We start from the raw sequence: 22008 nt of genomic DNA, 5'->3' as shown, positions 1-22008 counted from the left end.
TCACGCTCACCTGTATTTACACAAGACATCCTGTTTTCTTAGAAGCCACTTTGCTCAGTGTGGACGTCACTGGAACGTGTGATAGGCCTTCCAGGGAAGTTCACGTTGCACTCATTCCACTCGCTCCACTTCTAATGATGCAGCAGCGTTCTCTCGTCTTGCTAATATGATTATAATGAACACAAAAAGCACATACAAATAAAGAGTAGTTAGAATTCAAGGGGCGCCTGGGTGGCGCAGTCGGTTAAGCGTCCGACTTCAGCCAGGTCACGATCTTGCGCTCCGTGAGTTCGAGCCCCGCGTCGGGCTCTGGGCTGATGGCTCAGAGCCTGGAGCCTGTTTCCGATTCTGTGTCTCCCTCTCTCTCTGCCCCTCCCCCGTTCATGCTCTGTCTCTCTCTGTCCCAAAAATAAATAAAAACGTGGAAGAGTAGTTAGAATTCAAAACACATAATGTTAGTACCACCCTAGGGAAAGGTTTGAAGAGGAGTTTAAGGTATGGGGAGATGCACCAGAGAGTGAACTAATAGCAATCTATCACTGCTGCTTCCACCTGGTCACACGTGTTCTCTTCCTCTTGGGAAGAAATCTCGGCCTGGCCTGATGCGTGTGTTTCTCCCTGTGGCAGGTGGGGACCGGGCCTACTTGGGGAAATGGTGGTAGGTGCAAGAATCAACGTTGTGTAGGGTGCGCTCGATGTAGCGTCCTGTCCTAGTTTTTACTTTGTGCGTCGCCTTTTCTTTTGGTACTTGTTGCATGCACCAAAAGTACATTAAAATCCGGTCATATGTTAGTAATTTTTTTTTGTTTTTTTTTTTTTTTTGAGAAGCTCTATGCCCAATGTGGGGCTTGACTCACGACCCTGAGATCGAGAGTCTTACGCTCTACCAACTGAGCCAGCCAGGCACCCCTAGTAATTTTTTCTTTTTCTTTTTGAAGTTTGTTTATTTTGAGGGAGAGTGAGGTAGGGGCAGAGAGAGGAGAGAGAGAATCCCAAACAGGCTCCACTCTGTCAGTGCAGAGAGTCCTGTGCGGGGCTCGAACTCACCAGCCGAGAGATCATGACCTGAGCAGAAATCAGCAGTCGGATGCTTAACTGACCGAGCCATCCAGGCGCCCCAGTCACTTTTTTCTATTGTCTCGTTTCTATGTACACAAAGCTGTCATTCTGACTTAGTTGCATGAGTTTTGCATTTCAGGTCTTGCTTAGTCCAGCTAGAGAACAGCAACAACAACAAAAGATAAAAGATAAATTATTTAGTAAAGCTTATGTAATGTATAAACGTATCATGTGAGAAAAGTTTTGGACTTACTCCCCTCTCCCCCAGCGGACGGTTCTATAAATTCCCAAAGAGCCTGTTTTTGTCTAGCATGTTGTATTGACCGGTTTATTCTGATACTCCTCTCACTTTGTTTTAATTACTCCATCATACAAATTGTAAAGCTTTCTGTTTCATTTTGAGCCTATTAATAACCCTGATAGCTAAATCTAACTGCACAGAAATACTCTGGCCCTGGGGGGTGGAGGGGATGGGCAGAGGGTGAGGGGGCGTGGGAGGCACGGGCTTCCAGCCAGGGAATGAACCAGCCGCGGAAACAAAAGGCGCCGCCTAGGGAATACAGTCCATGATCCGTCATAGCCTTGGACGGTGACCGGTCGGAGCTACCCTGGTGAACACAGCACCACGTGAGAGAGGTGAGTCCCTGTGTTGTGCGCCCGGAACGAACGTTCCATTGCGTGTCCGCTAAACTCAAATGAAAACATTTATTAAAAAAGAAAAGAAGCGCTCTGGACCAACCCCAGAACGGATGCCAGCATCCTCAGTAAAATCTTAGCAAGCTGAACCCTGCAGAACAGTAAGTGACCAAGGGGACTCTTGTCAGGGATGTTCCCGTGATGCTTTCCTGTTACTGCCAGGACTGTGCATGAAACCCCTAAAGAACAAATACACCCATGTGACTGTGGATCCGCAGTAATAATGCACGTGGATGTCAAAAGGCATGTGAAAAAAACCCGCTTTCATTCTTTATCTTAAAAAAATTTTTTTAGTGTTTATTTTGAGAGCGTGCATGTAGGCACGTAGGGAGGGACAGATACCGGGAGATAGAGAATTTGAGCCGTCTCCAGGTGTCAGCATGGAGCCCGATGCAGGGCTCGATCTCATGAGCCAAGAGACAAAGATCTGAGCCGGAATCAAGAGTCAAACGCTTGACCAACTGCGCCGTCCAGGCGTCCCTTATTCGTCACGTTTTAACAAAAAAAACAATTTAGAACTGTAGGAAAAGAATAAAAATGCTTTAATCTTTAAGTAATAGTTGTTAAAAGTCAGTACTAATTATACGAATATTTAAAAGTCAGGAATAACAGAAGTATGTCATATATTTTTTAAAGGTTTTATTTTTTATTAAAAAATTTTTTTAATGTTCATTTATTTTTGAGAGCGAGCGAGAGAGAGAGTGCATGAGTGGGGAGGGGCAGAGAGAGGGGGAGACACAGAATCCGAAGCACCTCCAGGCTCCGAGCTGTCGGCACAGAGCTCGACGTGGGGCTCGAACCCACGAGCAGTGAGATCATGACCTGAGCTGAAGCCGGACGCTCAACTGACTGGGCCACCCAGGCGCCCCTGTTAATCACATTTTTAAAGTAAGTTTTAGCCAATACAGGGGAAAAAAAGACAAAAAGTAAGACACAAATAATGGAAACAAGGAAACCAAATGTGTTATCAAAGGAAGATCTATATGAAAAATCCAGGAAAATCAACTTCAAGTGAGAAATGAGGGCTAAGACGTATATCTGAATATAATATTTAAGACTTATTTATTTTGTGTATTTATTTTGACTTTATTCATTTTGAGAGAGAGGAGGAGAGAAGGAATCCCAAGTTCGTGGGGCTCAGAGTCACAACCCTAGGGTCATGAACCGAGCAGAAGTCAAGACTCGGGGACGTTTAACTGACTGAGCCACCCACCTGCCCCGATAATTTTGTTTAATAAGTTAATTAAGAAAAACGAAAATCTTAAAAAAAGGTAAATTACAAGCACCGCATGTTATTTAATTGTAATTAGCTCATAAAATAAAGCTCACCTCACTAATCATTTAACAGTTCCATTTTTGCCTACCAGATTAGCAGAATACAAAATGTTTGCAGCTGTAGTCAGTTTAAAACTGTGTAAATAGGGACTTCACTAAATAAAATTTAGCTCATATCCACAATAACTTATTTTAAACTCCGGGGTGTATTCTACACTGATATAAACACTTGGGGATGAAATGCCTGCCTACGCGTTCTCACCTTGAGGAAGGCCGTGGAAGGCCACGAAAGGACTTCGTGCTGCTGCTGCACCTGAGCGCTGGGTGGGTGGGTGCTGTGCAGAGTTCTCCCTGATGATTGGGAGCGGAACTTAGCCAAGCTGCTTATTCAGATTGACAATGTCCTAAGAAGTGGCTTACTTTGTTTCCTTTTCCTTTTCCTTTTCCTTTTCTTTCTTTGTTTCTTTCTTTGTTTCTTTCTCTCTCTCTCTCTCTCTCTCTCTCTCTCTCTTTCTTTCTTAACAAGAAAGAGTTAAGGACACAGCAGTTGAGTTTGACGGTTTTCTTACATGCTGGTGTCTCAGATTTGTAAAAGTTGGCTGCCAGCTTTAGTAAACAATGAGAGTTTGGGTGCTGTAAATGTCAGGTGCCTTTGGTCCCAAGTCCCACACCCTTCTGTAACATTGAGGGTGGAGTTTATCAAGGCGATTGGGGGTGGGGTAGGGGAGATCCCATTTGGAAGGGGACAGTACATGGCTCAGTTGGTGTGTTCTCCGAACCATCTTTGGGAAATTGTCTCTTCTCACCCATTTGAAGCCAGTGGGATGTAGTTAAGGGAAACCACTGGTTAGCAGAGGAGAGAGTTCACTTTGGATGCAGCACCTCCCTAAATGCCTAGGAACTACCTGCTTTCTGTCTAGATGGTCAGCGGCCATCTGCCTCAGTCCTCAGTACCTCTTCCTGTTTTCTTTCTTTTAATTTATTTTTATTTCTATTTTATTTTTGTATACTTTAGTTTCTTTATTTCCGTCTTTTTCTTTATGAAATCAGTTTGTTCCCCCCAATTGGAAATAGTTTACATGTCTGACCGTCCTATTAAATTTGTTTTTTTTTTTTTTTTTTTTTTTTAATTTTTGAAAAAAGAAGGGGCACCTGGGTGGCTCCGTCGGTTGAGCATCTGACTTCGGCTCAGGTCATAATCTCACGGTTCGTGAGTTCCAGCCCCGTGTCGGGCCCTGTGCTAACAGCTCAGAGCCTGGAGCCTGCTTCAGATTCTGTGTCTCCATCTCTCTCTACCCCTCCCCCACTAACGCTCTTTCTTTCAAAAATAAACATAAAAAATTTTAAAAAAGAATAGAGTCAATTTCAGGTGGTTTTTTTTTTTTTTTTTTTTTTTTTTTTAAGTTTATTTATTTTGAGATAGAGCACAAGCGGAGGAGAGGTAGAGGCAGAGTCCCAAGCAGGCTCTGTGCCATCAGTGCTGAGCCCAACGTGGGGCTCGAACTCATGAACTGTGAGATCATGACTTGAGCCGAAACCAAGAGTTAGATGCTTAACTAACTGAGCCACCCAGGGGCCTCGTTTTAGATCTCGTTTAAAAAAGAGATCAAACGGGGCAATCTGGCTGGCTCAGACCCTTGAATAACCAACTCTTGATTTTGGCTCAGGTCACGGTCATGGGGTTCGTGGGTTGGAGCCCCATGTTGGGCTTCATGCTGACAGTGTGGAGCCTGCCTCAGATTCTCCCTCTCCCTCTCTCTCTCTCTCTCTCTCTCTCTCTCTCTCTCTCTCTGCCCTGTACCCCACTTGCATGTGCTGTGTCTCTCAACATTAAAAAAGAAGATATCATATTGCAGTAACTTCTTTGAGACTCTTTCTGAAGTCTTTCTGGATTTTATTAGGTGGTTGAAGTAAACTTGAAGTGACTTGGAATGGAGCTCCAAAAACCTCATTATTATACGAAGAGATTTTTTTCTTTTTAAAGCTTATTTTGAGAGCGAGCAAGAGGGAGAGATAGAGAATCCCAGGCAGACTCCACACTGTCCGCACAGAGCCCTACGCGGAGCTCGAACTCACAAACTGTTAGATCATGACCTGAGCCGAAATCCAGAGTTGGCTGCTTAACTGACTGAGCCACCCAGGCATCCCTATGCTAAGAGATTAAAAAAAAATTTTTTTTTGTTTCCCTTTCCCTTTCCCTTTCCTTTCTCTCTTTCTTTCTTTCTTTCTTTCTTTCTTTCTTTCTTTCTTTCTTTCTTTCTTTCTTTCTTTCTTTCTTTCTTTCTTTATCATGTTTATTTTTATTTTTTATTTTTTTTATTTATTTTTTTAATTTTTTTTTTTCAACGTTTATTTATTTTTGGGAAAGAGAGAGACAGAGCATGAACGGGGGAGGGGCAGAGAGAGAGGGAGACACAGAATCGGAAACAGGCTCCAGGCTCTGAGCCATCAGCCCAGAGCCCGACGCGGGGCTCGAACTCACGGACCGCGAGATCGTGACCTGGCTGAAGTCAGACGCTTAACCGACTGCGCCACCCAGGCGCCCCTATCATGTTTATTTCTGAAGGAGAGAGAGACAGACAGTGAGCAGGGGAGAGGCAGAGAGACAGGGAGACAGAGAATCTGAAGCAGGCTCCAGGCTCTGAGCTGTCAGCACAGAGCCTGACGCAGAGCTCGAACTCACGGACCGCGAGATCATGACCTGAGCTGAAGTTGGACCCTCAACCGACTGAGCCACTGAGGTGCCTCACCGTGAATTTCTTTATACGCAGTTGATGACAAGGAGAGATGGTAAGGAGAGGGAACCCTCCCTTTGAGGTTGCTGAGGCCACAGAGGGGTAGGTGAAGACAAAAGAGAGCAAATTCCTGTACTGATACATGAAGTAGAGTAACTTACCTGGTTCTATCGTGCAAAAGTCAGTAGATAAGGAGGCGAGACCTGTTATATATTAAGTAAAGGAAAACTTGTGCTTGAAAATTTCATACCCAGAAGCCTGGAGCAACACTTAAGAAAATCAGGATGCAGTGAAGGGTTAATGATTCTCACCCTGCGTTGGTGGTGGGAGAGACCGCCTTCCTCCTCGTCCACCTGCCCTGGCGGGTTGGGGGCAGGGGTGGTGATCGTGTGTTGCTGTCCCTGACGAGAACCGTCTGTGTCCCCCCAGTGATGTGGTTCAGTGTGGAAGGGAAGGGGAGGGCCGGCCCTGCGGTGCCACCTTCAGGGCGAGGGTGCCACCGATGCCAGCTCGAAATACAACTGTTTGAAAGGAGAAGCAAGTACCCTAAGTTGGAAGGGCTAGGAATTGAACTAGAGGGTAGGTGTAGGTGAGCAAGGAAACTTGACGCACCCAAAGCTATGAAGGGCAGGAGTGGTGCCAGGGGTCGGGAGCTAGAACCCTCTTCCTGTGGCTTGGCCCTGTTCATCCACCTCCATATTGGCTGCGTTTTCTCATGCCACCTTTCTTTGCTCCTTGAGATTGGAACTGTGGCTTTCGGCAGCTCTTAGGCTTTTATAGCACAACTTCCCCTTGGGTTGGGACTCCTTTTCTTTAATTCCAGTTTGAAAAGTCCTCTAGAAGATCCCATTCCCCTGGCTTGAATCGTGTTCATTCACTCATTCTTCTGGGCCCGCGTATCGGGGCCTTGCTTGGCAGTTCCTACTAGAAATAAGTAGGTGGCTGTGAAGTGTTGGATGGGGGGTAGGTAGTACTTCTCCAAACCGCAGAATTCTGAAGAGCATTGACTCTTCTTTTTGTCGTCTGTGGCCCAGTGAGCAGGTTTAAAGGAAGAGGGCAGGTTTGCAGACTGTGTTGTTTGACTTGCGACAGTGTCATGGATTTGGCTTAAAGATGAGGAAAATGAGACAAGGGAAGGAAGGAAGGGAGGGGGAGAGGGAGGGAAAGGAGAGGAAGAGGAATGAAGGAGGGAAGAAAGAAGGACAGAAGGAGGGCGACCATCCGGGAGCCGGGAGGGGCAGTTGGCGTCCAGCCTAGGTCTGCCGGGCGTCCTGCCGCACTCTGTGCCCCCAAAGCTGGGGTGCAGGTTTTCTGTTGTGAGAGGAAATTCACAAGCCCCCCCACATCTTGTCTGTATCATTTTTTGTCCCCAAACGTGACAAAGTAGGTGGAGGTTTATGTGCCACTGCAGGGGGCGGGGTCCAGGCCTGACTTCCGTCCGGTGAGGGCGGCAGATCCCGTCAGAGACGTGTGAGGCCACTGCTCTTCTCAGTCTTAGCACGAGCAGCGGTCTGCTCAGGACCCCGTGTTCAAGAAAGCCTAGCTGAGTGTGTGGGGAAGCTGTGGAGGGGCGGTGCTGCAGGTAGCCGAGCTTCCTTGAGTGTTGTTCCGGGAATTGGTCCAAATTCTCCAAGCGCATCTTTTCGGAAACACACTGGCAACGTCTTTGCGAGAGATGTGGTCTCAGGCTTGTTTTGCTTCTCCGCTCCCTATTCCTTGCTTTTGAAACGTGGCAAAAGAAAGCGGTTGGAAATGTTTGGGGTTAGGAAATCACCTAGCTCTGTAGCCCACGGCAGGGTGTAAAGAAAAAAAAATCTCATTTTAATAAGCAAACTTAGTTTGCCCAAATCCGTAAAGATGATTAACTTGATGCCTCTTAAAATCTAGACAAAACATAAAGAAACTGTTGCAGTTTTTTGCTAATACATTACCCTTTTCAATATTGATTAACTAATGGAAACTTGGAGGAAATGAATGTTTTCTCTGTTAATTTTATTTATTTATTTAAAAAAAAATTTTTTTTTTTTTCAACGTTTATCTATCCTTGGGACAGAGAGAGACAGAGCATGAACGGGGGAGGGGCAGAGAGGGAGGGAGACACAGAATCGGAAACCGGCTCCAGGCTCTGAGCCATCAGCCCAGAGCCCGACGCAGGGCTCCAACTCACGGACCGCGAGATTGCGACCTGGCTGAAGTCGGACGCTCAACCGACTGCGCCACCCAGGCGCCCCTCTCTGTTAATTTTAAGTGACTTGGTTTGTACTGATCTAAATTTTTAAAATTAATATGGCCGTTTATTCTTATACTAAGGTCAAAACTATTTAAACAAACCATGTTGATACTTAGTATCTGGATAAAGGTTCTGTTGGTGATTTCCAAGGTTCGAAATGAAGCCAGTGTAGAAATCATCGCTTCATAGAAATGCACCTCACAGCTATTTGAGGTGTGACGGGAGCACACATTCCCTGGAGCAAGATGCCACAGCCACCCCGACTCCAAGGAGAATCCCTCCGTGCTGGGCTCTAAGTACCAGTTTGTGTTTGGCTTTGTTAGCTGTAGGTTTAGTCAACCTTTGGGCTTGGCAAAGCGGATTACAGTGAAAGCACATTTCCCTGAGAGTCAAGTATAAAACGTATAGTTGGGTCTTTGAATGTTGACCTCGTATTTTTGCAGAGGCTCAGTGAAGGTTTATTTTCATGTGATTGATAAAAGAAATGATAAAACATTATTTTAGAGTACAATAACTGCCTTTTTTTGCATTTTTTTTTAGCTTACTGAGAGAAACTGTAAACATATATTAATGCTAAAGTAAACTGATGGGTACAGCGAATCTCCATGGACTCACATAGCCTCAACAGTTACAAGGTTGTGAGAAGTCACGTTTTATCCATCCCCCGTGATTTTGAAGCGCTTCATAAACATCATACATCATTCATCATTTGTCTGTAAATATTCCATAATATATCTCTAAAAATGGGGTTTAAAGGACTAGCAGATTACCATTACCACATTAAAAGATCAGTAATTATTTAATATTATTAATGTGATAGTAACATCTTAGGATTGTCTAATATCCAGTTAGTCTTCAAATTTTTACTTGTTTTAAGTAAATTTGCAAATTTTTTTAAGTTTGAGTTCAGTTCTTTCTTTTGTTTCCCTCATGGTGTGTTTATTGAGTTTCCAGGCCCTGCAGTGTGGTCTCTGATGGTCATGTGTGTCCTTGGGTGTCCGTAACCATATTTCTCCGTGTGTTCTGTAAATTGGTGATTGTGTCTGGGGGTGTGGACGAGCTCAGGTTGTAAGTGAGGCGAACATTCCTGAATGTTTTGTTTATCAGGAGACACATAATATCTGGTTGTCTTTCTTTTTTCTTTTTAATTTTTTTTTTAAATGTTTATTTTTGAGAGACACAGAGAGACCGAGCACGAGCAGGTCAGGGGCAGAGAGAGAGAAGGAGACACAGAATCCCAAGCAGGCTCCAGGTTCTGAGCTGTCAGCACAGAGGCTGGCATGGGGCTCGAACTCATGAACCATGAGATCATGACCTGAGCCGGAGTCAGACGCTTAACCCGCTGAGCCGCCCAGGTGCCCCTTTTTTTACTTTTCACATTTTTTTTTTAATGTTTATTTTTGACAGACAAAGAGAGACTGAGCATGAGGCAGGCGAGGGGCAGAGAGAGAGAGGAAAACATAGAATCTGAAGCAGGCTCCAGGCTCTGGGCTGTCAGCATAGAGGTTGACGCAGGGCTTGAACCCATGAACCGTGAGATCATGACCTGAGCCGAAGTCGGACGCTTAACCGCCTGAGCCACCCAGGCGCCCCTTGACAGCTTCCTTTTTATTTAGTATGTATGAGATGAACCTAGAACATGTCCCGCCCCAGACCTGAACTCAGCCGTTTCTCTGGAGATTCCCGCTCCCTGTGGGTGGTGCATCCTGTTTGGAGCCATATCCTGGGCAGTAGGGATGCACATTTGTACCGGGTTGGTCGTTTTTCCTAGACCTTTTCCGTGGACAGAACTCAGAATTTTTTTAAAGTACTGAAACTTGAAATTTCAATTCAGTACTATAGAGTTTGCATTTGTATTTGTATTTTAATATTTATTTTACTTTGAGAGAGAGGCAGAGAGAGAATCCCAAGCAGGCCCCACGCTGTCAGCACGGAGCCCGACATGGGGCTCGAACTCACGAACCGTAAGATCCTGACCCGAGTCAAGATCAAGAGTCAGAGGCATAACTGACTGAGCAGCCAGGCGCTCCTAGAGTTTTTTAGTTTTCTTTTTTTTTTTTTTTTTTAAAGTTTTTTTTTTTAACGTTTATATATTTTTGAGACAGAGACAGAGCATGAACAGGGGAGGGGCAGAGAGAGGGAGACACAGAATCTGAAACAGGCTCCAGGCTCTGAGCTGTCAGCCCAGAGCCCGACGCGGGGCTCGAACTCACGGACTGCGAGATCGTGACCTGAGCTGAAGTCAGACGCTTAACTGACGGAGCCACCCAGGCGCCCCAGGTTTTTTAGTCTTCGTGTGCTCTCCCCATTCTCCTTTAGTTTTACCCTTGAATAATGACTCTGTCGTAAAAGTCTGCTTGTGCATCAGTTCCCAGACTTCTGCCTACGCAAATCCTTTTTCCCAAAGCCTTGGTTTGCTTTTTGTTCATTTTTTGTAGACCACTCTGGCCCACAGTGATTTCCAGACTCACCACAGGTGTACATAGCTCTCATTTAACAGCGATGGGACACTCCAGGATTTACTGAGTTTTAAAAGGTGAAGCATAGGAAAGTACATACGTATTTTGTACAGCGTGCCATTACCAGGACCCCTGAAACTCTCCCCGACTGCTACCCTCACTCCCCTTGCAAAAGAAGGAGAGAGAGAGAAAAAAAAGACAACTAGTGTCCTGATTTCAGATACTAATCATTAGTTTTGCCTGTTTTATTAGAACTTTAAAATTTTGCTTTCATATTCATGATTTGTGGGAAAGAGAGCTCTTTCCAACTCATTGTGTCCAGGTAACGTTCAGAAGGATAAATTTCCATGTTTGCCCCATCGAAAACTTCTCTGATCCAGGCAGAAACCCAACCACGGGCACTTCTGAGAAGTGTGTGTCTTCCGCCAGCCAGAGTTTTGTGTTCTTAGCTGTGTCCTTCCCTCCATGTACTGGTGCCCTTTGTGTGTTCCCCTTTCGTTTGTATTCGGAACATTAGCCTTTTACCTGTAATGTTGCAAATAGTCTCTCTGTTCTGGCCTGTGTATTGAGGCTTTATTGTGCTGGATTTAAAATACTTTGTGTAGTATAATTTGTTGAGTTTTTTGGCCTTCCTGAGCCACCTCCAACCCAGGATGATGTAACAAAATTCTTTATTTTCTTTAAGTTTTGTTGGTTATTTATATCTTGTAGTCCATCTGGATTTGAATGTAGTGTGAAGACGTATCCCTGTCCACACAGATAGGGTGTTGAAACCTCTTTCTTTGGCCTTTCCCATTAAAAAGCTTGCTGGGCTTTTATCTCTGCATGGCTACTACACTTTTCCATCCACAGACTTTTGGACTTCTAGAGAAAGTTTCCACTTGTATTTTTCTCCTTCACCTTCTTTTTGTCAACTCGGTGTTGTTTGCCTGGCCCACATGCTACCATTATACTGAAACCAGTTATGCCTGAGGCACCCTTGACCTTCTTTTTACTGAACCCAGTGGATTTATTTTATTTTATTAATTTTTAATTAAAAAAATATTTATTTGAGAGAGAGAGAGAGAGAGAGACCATGCGAGTGTGGGAGGGACAGAGAGAGAGGGGGAGACACGGAATCTGAAGCAGGCTCCAGGCTCCGAGCTGTCAGCACAGAGCCTGATGCAGGGCTGGAACCCATGAATCCATGAACCCGTGAACCTGAGAACATGACCTGAGCCAAAGTCGGATGCTTAACGGACTGAGCCACTGAGGCACCCCTGGTTTAGACCTCCTATTTCCTGTGTAGTGTGTATTTATTATGGGCAACTTTCTCCTTTGGCTTCTTTGATAAAGCTTTTTCTTGGGTTTCTTCCTACTTCTCTGTCTTCCCCTTCTTAGCCACTTTTGTGGCCTCTTTTTTTTTTTGTTTTTTTTTAATCCTCACAATAGAGGTATTCAGTTAGGTCTTCTACATAGGGTTCACACTTAGGCTCACCCATGGGTGATACCATCAGTCTTATGACTTAAGTTATCAATAATATTCTGATAACCCCCAAGTCTCTCTCTTTAGCTAAGAATTAAAACAAAACAAAACATACTGTGGCCGTATGTTTTTCAAATGAATCCTATCATCATTTCTTTCCCTCGCCCCTCAAATTAACACAACTTCCTGATGCTGCCAGGCCGAGTCTGGGGGCCCAGAGGGTCCCTGGCTGCCCGGCATCAAAGTCAAACGTGAGCCGGCAGGAGGGACGGCAGAGTTTTGAAGCTACAGACGGTAGGCAGGTGCAGGCACAGTGTCTGGGAGACTCAGAAAGGAAAGGAGAGGGCATCCCGTCTTTGTTCGGGGCCTAGGGGTTGTTACTGAGGATCGTGGTCCGGTGCACGTGCCGTCAGGCATCCGGGAGCAGGTTGGAGCAAAGACCGGGCCCGGGTGTTACTCCCCAGAGCAGCGGCTGTGGTCTGGGGTACACGTAGATGGCTTCCTCTGGTCGTTCTCCCCCGGTCCTTCCTTCCGTGTGACCGGTTCTGAGAAGTCCCTGACTCCTTGTCCCCTACGAGGAGGACGTCCACTGCATGCTGAGGCTTGTGGAGAGAGGGGGTGCAGGTCCTAGCAGGAACAGGAGCGGGAAGAGGAACAGAAAGCGGGGTTTCACGGGTCTTCAGCATCTCTGTCTCGTTCCTCGACGTCCCATTTCTGAGAATGAACAGACTTCTCGACCCACTTGCTCTGCAGAGAAGCCCGTTTGTTGCTTTTAAAAAGTGACGGGACGTCGGGTAACACGCAGTTAGCTGTTGTGAGGTTCAGTGTCCTCGGCGTGCTCGCAGTGCTGGCGCAGGCCGCGTCTCTCTAGCTCAGAACGGTGCTTGTGCCCCGCGAACGCCCCTCGCGCACACCCCCTGCCCCCCCTCCCCGCCCCCATTCTGTTGTCTCTGTGGACCTGCCGTCTCTGCCCTTGGAGCCGCGTCTGGTACGTGACCCTGGGTGTCTTGGGGTATACGGCGACTCTGTGTTTAACTTTCTGAGGGGTTCCGTGTCGTTTTTGACATGTTATTTCAATCCCCACGTCACCAAGTTGGGTTGATCGATTCTTTCTGCTAAAAGCCCTGTTTTCCGTCCTTATTCCCACCGGCATCTCCCGGCACACTTTCCAGGGTTACTTTCGTGATTTGCTTTTTGTTTGTTTTTTTTGTCACCACTACAGCCTTATTCTGGGTCATCTTTCACACTGGGCACCATTCGTTTTTGAAAATGTGAATCTTACGGTCACTTCGTTGTTTTAAAAACAAAACACACACCTTCTAATGCCTGCCTTTGCCCTCTGGCTCCAGGGCCCACGAGACCCTTCGCTGCCGAGCCTCGGACCTTCTTCTGCTCCCCGTCTGCCCCCCTTTGCTGTAGCCGTCTACCCACCTCTGGGTGTGTACGGGCCCCCCTGTCTCAGCCTGCAGCCTGTGTCCCATTCGAGATGTCTCCTTTCCTTTTTGAAGCCTTTTCTGTATCTTCACGATGACCACGCGTCCTCCCTGCCCCGCCTAGTGACTGTGCCAGTCAGGCACACCTGCTTGGTCTGCTGTGCCCGCTTACCTCCGTGGGAAGCAGGGGCTGGCGGTCAAGCGACAGGCGACGTAGTGCCGACTAAAAGTAGCATTACTGGGAACTTAGCAGAAGCCAGAAGAAGATTATTTGGTAAATTATTTAGGGAAGGCCTGGTGGAAGAAGGCAGCATTCGTAAAGGCGTGTGACAGAGCCTGTCAAATACCCATGGGTCTGGGTCCTGGAGGCCCACACTAGGGGCAGAAGCCAGGCCGGAGGTGAGACAGCGGGCCTCTCTGCCGTTGCTTCAGCCTTACTTACCTGAGACAGACAGTGGACGTAACCGCTCCTGTAGAAGAAAAGCGCGGAGAGAGCGTGCAGAAGAGTTTTAGAAATTGTGATGCATTGACCGGAGTGAGAAGCAGTGATGTACTTCATGGGACCCGAAAGCAAAGTCTCAAGGGTAATTTTGACCACATATGCTGACTTCAGAGCTTACCCACCTCCATTTATAAAACATGGAAAATGCAGCAAGAGTATGGTTTCTGGATAAACTGTAGAATCTTCCACAAGACTTGAAAACAGTGTTGAAGAAAATGGTCTGAGAAATACAGTGTTTGTCCAGGAAATGACCGTGACTGCCCTTACCTCAGACTGTGCCCCCCCACCGGCGGTCACTGCCCCAGCATGTCTGCAGCAGTGTGGACGCTCAGTGACTGCTCACACACGCAAACAAAATGCAGTTCCTGCCTCAGGCCTCTCCATTTTCAGTGTCTTTCTTAAAAAAAAAAAAAGCCTTAGGAGCGCCTGGGTGGCGCAGTCGGTTGAGCGTCCGACTTCAGCTCAGGTCACAATCTCACAGTCTGTGAGTTCGAGCCCCGCGTCGGGCTCTGGGCTGACGGCTCGGAGCCTGGGGCCTGCTTCCGATTCTCTGTCTCCCTCTCTCTCTGCCCCTCCCCCATTCATGCTCTGTCTCTCTCTGTCTCAAAAATAAATAAACGTTAAAAAAAAAAAAGCCTTAAAATAGCTGTTTAAAAGTAAATGTACAGGGGCTCCTGGTGGCTCAGTCTGTTGAGCGTCCGACTTTGGCTCAGGGCATGATCTCACAGCTTGTGGGTTCGAGCCCCGCGTCGGGCTCTGTGCTGACAGCTCGGAGCCTGGAGCCCGCTTCGGAGTCTGTGTCTCCCTCTCTCTCTGCCCCTCCCCTGCTCGCACTCTGCCTCTCTTGTCTCTCTCAAAAATAAATAAACGTTAAAAAAAAATTTTTTTTTTAAAGTAAGCATACATTTCTTTGGTTTGAGATATAGTACGATTTAAAACTTGAGATAAGTCTGCTTGGCCTTTTAGGCAAAAATTTAGGCTTATGAAAAAATCTTTCAAATTTTGAGTAAATAATTGTTTTTAGAGAGGGCGAGAGTGACTGAGCTCGTGTGTGCGGGGAAGGTGCAGAGGGAGCGAGAATCTTAAGGAGGCCCCATGCTCAGCGTAGAGTTCAGCACAAAACTCAGTCCTACGACCCCTGGGATCATGACCTAAGCCGAAATCAGGAGTCAGACGCCCAACTGACTGAGCCACCCAGGCACGCTACCCCTCCCCTCCCCCCCTTTTAAAGTAGGCTTCATGCCCAGCATGGAGCCCCGTGCAGGGCTGGAACTCATGACCCTGAATCTATTGGGCTACCCAGGTACCTCCATTCATATTTAAATATAAATAAAATGTGACTTTTGGCTCTGTGTTTCACTGGCGCGTTGGGGTGTTAGATCCTAGCTGTTGAAATAACACCACCTCCTTAATTCCTTCACAATTTGAGGTCTTGGTTACTGACACACTGTTCAGTCTCGTGTATAGCATTCTGGTTGTATTACGCTTTCTTTTACCATCAGGCCGAACTCCTGAGTCTGATGGCAGAACACCTGTTCAGGCCCCCAGCGCATCCCTTCCCACCTGTTGTCTCACGAGGGCTTGGCTGCCACTTCTCAGAGCCAGTCCGTGCTCCCCGTCTGAGCTCTCCGTTGGTGATTTCTGTATACAGTGTATGTGGATATTTACTGCCAGGATTGTGTTGACTGCTTCATAGGCATGTGGGTGTATCAGTGTGTGTCAAATTTTAGAATTTATGAACGTGCATTCCTACCGAATGTCAGTTATACCTCGTTAAAGCTGTTGAAAATTCGTACATAATATATACCATCAGTAGGTCATTATGAAGCCCGGTGTCTCCAGGAAGCATCAGACTGTGGATTCCCTTCTTGGCCTGCGTCCTCTGGCCTCCCTCGTCCTTCGCTTCCGTCATCCTCTCTCCAGGCCAGAGCACTCTTTCTGGAAGAGAAGAATCTCACGATGCCACTGCCATTTCTGTAGGGCCCCAGCTCTTGTTGTGAGACCACTCCTGTGTGCCAGAAGTTCTGGCTGGCCAAAGGGGTGACACAAACCAGACACACGGGGTCTTTGCTCTCTGCGTGCTGAATCTGCTGGGCCACAGGAACCCCATCTGTAGATGTGCATCCCCAGGGTTACAGAGGGCTTGTCAAGTAGACACGCAGACAATGGTATACATGAGGGTTGGCTAAGCTCAGGGATTCCAGTGAACCGGTGTGAGGTCCTCTGTTGGCGCTTCTAATAGGGCGCCCTAAAGACCACAGTGGAAGCCTGATTCGCCTTCCCTCTGAGCCGGGGTCCGTGAGGGTGGGCCTGGATGCCTGTGTCTTTACAAGTTCTGTCTACCACTGTAGGGTTACCTAGAGGGTGAGAACCTAGCTGGAGTCCAGGGCGGGACTGAGAGGTTTGGAAGGGGGTCATGTTTGCTTCCCTGTGGGCCTCCTTGTGCTACAGAAATGGAAACGTTTTGGCCGTCAGGTAGCATTTTGCTGATGGATCCACGTATATCCGTCGAATAGCGTAGAATTTATAACATGGTATTAACGTTCTGTAATTTATCTGTTGGGTGAAAATTATGTGCTTAAAAGTTTTGATCAGTTTTTTTTCTTCCCCCACAGAACTCAACAAAAATCCAGTGGAAGGCTTTTCAGCAGGTTTAATAGATGACAATGACCTTTACCGATGGGAAGTCCTTATCATTGGTCCCCCTGACACACTTTAGTAAGTACCATGGAACTGACACTAAAATAGCTCTCTTAATTGAAGTATAAACTGTTTTGGCAAACTGAAGTGAAATTGTTTAGATCGGATGGAGTGGCTGTGGTTAGGTGAACTTGTTTGTATCAAGTGAGCGTGTATAGGACTTACGTGTTCTGCCTGAAACTCTAGTGTCTAAAGCCTGCTGCTTTCTTAAATAGATAATCGTCTCTGAAATGTAGATGTTTTTAATACCTGGAATAAATTTATTACAGAAAAGCTATTTTTAAGGTAAAGCCTCTTTTAGATCGTGCATTTTTTACTTGTTTCTCAGATACATTGGGTTAATATTGGCAGGATAGGAGAAAGAAGAGAATTCTAGACTGAGATGTTTCTGCCTCTTCCTACTGTGCCTCACCCCCAAAGGGAACCCCGTAACTTCAGAGATCAGGCTTTCCCATCCTCAGCACTTTGTCCGTTTGATTCCAGTGTCGTGTTAACCTGGGAGATTTCCTTTCAGGACACAGGTCACGCATCAGCGTCTTCACGTGGGAGAGAACTTTCAAAGTCATCGGTTTAGTGACTCTTCAGTTGGGTCCCCCCAGAAAACTGGCCAGAGCCAAGATGTGTTGACCCTGAAGTGAACCAGTGTTTACCTTTTCCCACTTTATAAAAGTGATTGTTACAGCTAATCACTTTTAGTTACTCCTTATTAACAAATGTCAGTTAGAAAACAGAATGTAGTGGTATGAAAAAAATAACGGAAAAGGAGATGAGATTTCTTAAATATTTTATGTCCTGCATTTTATTTTAAGATGTTTTCTTAATGTTTATTTTTGAGAGAGACACAGAGTGTGAGTGGGGGAGGGGCAGAGAGAGAGGGAGACACAGAATCCGAAGAGGCTCCAGGCCCCGAACTGTCAGCACAGAGCCCAACGCAGGGCTCGAACCCTCGAACCGTGAGATCATGACCTGAGGTGAAGTCAGATGCTTAACTGACTGAGCCACCCAGACGCCCCTTCTGTCCTACTCTTTAGATTCAAAGACCACAGTCTTACTTTCTGCTCTGAATGTTTGCAGACTAACTTAAAGCTACTAATATTTAATGTTTGTTTTTTTTTTTAACAGCAGGTAAAAGTTTATTAGAGTATAAGATCAGAAAGGAAGAATAGTACGAAAGCTCTCTTTACAGAGAGGGGACATTTGAAAGTGAATGCCCATGACAAGGGTCCTTGTTTTGTAAGGTTCTGGTTGTCCCGCCCCTTCCCCCTGGCTCCTCCTTGGCTTACTAGCACTAGGTGCTGGGTCATTTCCATCATGTGAGGTGTGGTCTGTGTTCACACTTAGGTCTTTTGTGAAATTCCTGAGTCCAACCTGAGGGGGAGTAGGCGGGGTCTGTTACATTCTTAGGAACCTTACCTCTGGGGTGGGGAGGGTTTGCTGTTGTCACGCACTCCCAGCGTTATTCCAAAATCTGTCTTTCCCCACCCTTTCCCTCTGCTCCTACCCTTTCCCTCTCTGCCTCTCTTATCATATCTTTTTCTACCATAGTCTTCCCACTGAACGCATGACTTCTAACTGCATTAGGAATCGGGGCAACGACCGATCTTAACTCCCTCCTGCTGAAAGGAGGCATTGAGGGGCAGGTTCCGAGGTCGATCCAGAGGTTTGAGATAACGGGAGGGTGTTTGGAACATCTGGGCTAGCAGAATTTTCTTGGAGGTCTTATTTTTCTGGCATATCGTCAGCTTGTACAAATGACATACACAGACTATTAGACTAACAAGCATTAATATTCTGAACGCAATGCCTCCTAGGGAGGAGACCACACCATGGAAAGGAAAGATGCATTGTAGCCATCCCAAAAGTCCCTGACATGTCTGGTCATTTTTTAAAAAATTTAACCACAAGTTTTCCTCTTTCTTCCATATTTATTTGGATCTTGTGATATTGTTGGTTAGAATAATTAAGCAAGTTAACAGTTTTTGGTTCTCGATCCTCGAATCTTCCTTTGGCCATCCAGTTTCCACAGGAACAAACTCCACGAGGAGTATTTAACTTTACCTCTCCACTAGCCAGGTTACTCTAAGTTCAGACAATTATTTATCCGTCCTGGAGCTAGTAGCACCGTCGTCCCTAATTCAGTCATAATGTCCCTTTCTAGCAAGGGAGTGGGGCTCTCTGACTTTATCAAAAAAGAGGGCGGAAAAAAAAGAGTCTCCCCATATGCACCCCAGGGGCTGAGAGAAAAATTTAGTCATAAGTTTTCTGGAGACGCCTCTAAGAGTTAGGCGGCATTTGGATGGTTGGCCGGGGAAAGGACGGAAAGGCAGTTGAGTGTCAAGAAGGAACTCAAGCGGTTTTCCTTCCGTTTTCCAGAGTTACCCGAGGCTGTGGGTTTCAGTGGACAGTTGGTTCAGGGGGGCCACTGTGATGAGCCCCAGGACCGATCCGTTCCCTTCAGGGACACTGGGTATCTGAGCCCTTGCAGACTGAGGTCCCCGAGGGCATCCGGAACTCCAGTGACCGTCTCCACACAAGGGGCCTGGCTCATGGGGATTCGACTTCGGTTGTCCCCTCTGAGAACACTTGTGTTTCCAGTGCCCTGAATGGCCTTGGCCTCGGATATGGCACTTGGTGCCAGGACCTTGGGAAGTCTGGTTTGACATAGTATGTAAGGCCGAGACTAAGGCCTTAGATTTTTTTCTTAAGGCTCCTTTCCTATTCCTTACTTTCCTCTTGATCTTGGTTGTCATATACCCAATTGGCAGCTTGTAAAAGCTCCTCCAGGGTCCCTTCCCAGCCGACAGCCAACTTTTGTAGTTTTCTCCAAATATCTGGGGTCGATTGAATGAATGATGAATTTGTCCTTCAGAATCATCTCTGCCTCAGGGGTCTTAGGGGAGATAGCCTTATATTTAATGAGAGCCTCCCTTAACTTTTCCAGGAAGGCCACCAGGGTTTCATCCTGTGTCTGTATAATAGTGGCTCATTTAGTATAATTTAAAGGCTTAACCTTAGTTCTTTTTAATCCTTCCAAAGTACAGGCTTGGAAATGGCAGTACCACCATTCCCAGTGCGATTATCATAGTCCCAAGTAGGATCTTGGGGTGGGACTGCCTGAGCTTCAGTAGGGAATTCTGGAAAGCCTTTATATACTTATCCAGATCATCAGAAAATGTACCCAGATATCCTTTCGTCCCTCTTAAATCTTAGAGCGAAAAAGGTACTTGTAATCTTGTCATGGTGGTGCCTCCCTGGGTTTCTCCTTCCGGCGCTCCAGCTTCTTGTAGGGGAAACACGCCTGTCACGCTACGGGGAGGGCCTGGGTAAGGTGGGCAGCAGGGAGCAGAAGTGCACGTTTGAGGTCTGGGTATATGGATGGAGGGCCCGAGGCGGAGGCTGAGGTGAAAGCCTTCGCTTCCTCCCTCTCTAGGTCTGCTTTGGGTACAGGCAAAGGGCCCTCGGTTGTTTACCCTCCTGATGACTGGGCTTCAGAAAGGGTCGGCCTGACATCTACCTCGGTTGTCTCTTAAGGCCCCCCAAACACTGAACGTAGGGACTTCTCCCCATTTCCCCTCACATTTGCAGATCAAGTCCAATCGTAGGGTGGCATTATGATCGGTATTTCCCCCTGGCGGCCAGATTTCCTCCTCTAATTTGCGTTGGGGCCAAGCCTCGGGGCAGAAAGAAAATGAGTTGCTTCTTCTTCAGGGCTTGTGGATCAAGGTCATCCCAGTTTTTCAGAATGCATCCCAAAGGGGTATTGGCCTTGGTTAGGGAATTGCCCATCTAGAGGAAAAAGAGACAAAGGCATCCCTTATAGCTGGCCAGGAGAAACCTCATCTTCTAACCCCACATTTTGGCTGGCTACGGGACTGGCAGCCAGAAGCCCAGTCAGTCTGTCGAGCTGCTGGGAGTAGTTGCTCTTACCCAGGCTTGACCCTACTTCTGAGAGCTGACCTGGTCTTCCCTGATTTCTCCTACCCCTGTTTCCTGCCCGCGGGACCTTGGGAGTACGGACTGTGACCACGTAAGACTCTCCTGGTTTTGGAAACGTGCACTAATTTTATTTTGACCCAACAGTAATTTACATATTGATCATCGGCCATTGTGGGGGGCTAAAAGGGCTAAAATGAGGTCTGTTTCCTTGCCTTTTTCGGCAGTGTGCAAATAAATATGTTCCAGCCATGTGGGTATCCATTTTTGGCATACACTGGGCTAAGTTTAGCAAAATGGCCCATGTATCCCAGTAAAAGCCCGTTGTATATCATGGTCATCCCTCGTATGGCACAGGTGTCCATTCCTGTGCTAAATGGGCACAACAGACATGGAGCATTTGGAGGCTGGCGCCAAGGGTATGGAGGGTATCGCCGTTGTTTTCCAGTCTTTGGATCAAGGGAAGGTCAGTTTTAATCTTAACCCCGTGTACTTTTATTTATTTTATTTATTTATTTATTTATTATTATTTTTTTTCTTAAAATTTTTTTTTAACGTTTATTTATTTTTGAGACAGAGAGAGACACAGCATGAACGGGGGAGGGGCAGAGAGAGAGGGAGACACAGAATCGGAAGCAGGCTCCAGGCTCTGAGCCATCAGCCCAGAGCCCGACGCGGGGCTCGAACTCACGGACCGCGAGATCGTGACCTGAGCCGAAGTCGGACGCTTAACCGACTGAGCCACCCAGCCGCCCCAACCCGGTGTACTTTTAAAATCTGTTCATTTTAACCTTAGTCCTTCTTGACCACACATAAAATTCCTTTCCAGAGATTTCCCTTCACAAACCTTCTACAACTTTCCTTTGCATTCACATTTTGTCCCAAGCCATTTCTCTCCAAATAACCAGACAAAATTACTTTATTTTGCCTTCCAATAAAAATGTATTTCCTTTCCTTATCTTTCTTACACTTCTCCTACTTTTCTACATACTGAGTTGCTTTCCTTATTCCCATCAGCCTTAACTACATTTAGCAGAATTTTAACTCTTAGAAACCATAGTCTCCAGTGAAAACTTGGTAACCAATTGTGAACTGTCACACCAGAATTCTTTGGATGGCAAATTCGTGAGCCGCTTAAGCACAAAGCATGTCTACCAACAGACCCAAATAGCCTTAGTTTTTCTGCGATGAGAAGTCAGAAGCTCAAACCTATGTTAAGTAATCAATGCTTTAGCACTCCTGTCTGTTCGGAAAAGGCTTGGACGTCCAACGGATTGAATCCCATTTATCATGCAAGAAAACTTTATGAAGTTTCAGGGTATCAAAGACTGGAAGGCATCTTAACAATTACCCGTGAAAACTTTGAGGCAGAATTTACCATCATTTTAGTCATCTTTTTGCTAACGGTGGAATGGAGATAACATGAACCTATTTGACCTCCAGGAAACCTAGATAGAATAAAAAGTTTTATATTTAATACTGATAAACAGGTCTGTCTCAAACCAACAAACTTAAAATAGC

The 22008-nt window shown here is 46.3% G+C and overlaps 1 protein-coding gene across 4 annotated transcripts in view; it reads left to right on the top strand.

The window, feature by feature from the left end:
- Nucleotides 1-22008, top strand: part of UBE2G1 (ubiquitin conjugating enzyme E2 G1) — a 107310-nt gene that overhangs the window by 55083 nt on the left and 30219 nt on the right. For 3 of the 4 annotated variants that reach the window (XM_045487264.1, XM_045487263.1, XM_045487265.1), the window contains exon 2: nucleotides 16470-16572. In XM_045487264.1, the coding sequence (XP_045343220.1) occupies nucleotides 16470-16572 (103 nt within the window). Of the gene's footprint in view, nucleotides 1-16466; nucleotides 16573-22008 lie in introns of those variants that run through there. The other variant, XM_045487266.1, reaches the window with a different exon arrangement.

The sequence above is a fragment of the Leopardus geoffroyi genome, chromosome E1 (genome assembly GCF_018350155.1).
Source record: "Leopardus geoffroyi isolate Oge1 chromosome E1, O.geoffroyi_Oge1_pat1.0, whole genome shotgun sequence".
Classification (NCBI taxonomy): Eukaryota; Metazoa; Chordata; class Mammalia; order Carnivora; family Felidae; genus Leopardus; species Leopardus geoffroyi.
The sequence above is the reverse complement of the archived record's forward strand: the minus strand, read 5'-3'. Positions and strand labels throughout refer to the sequence as shown.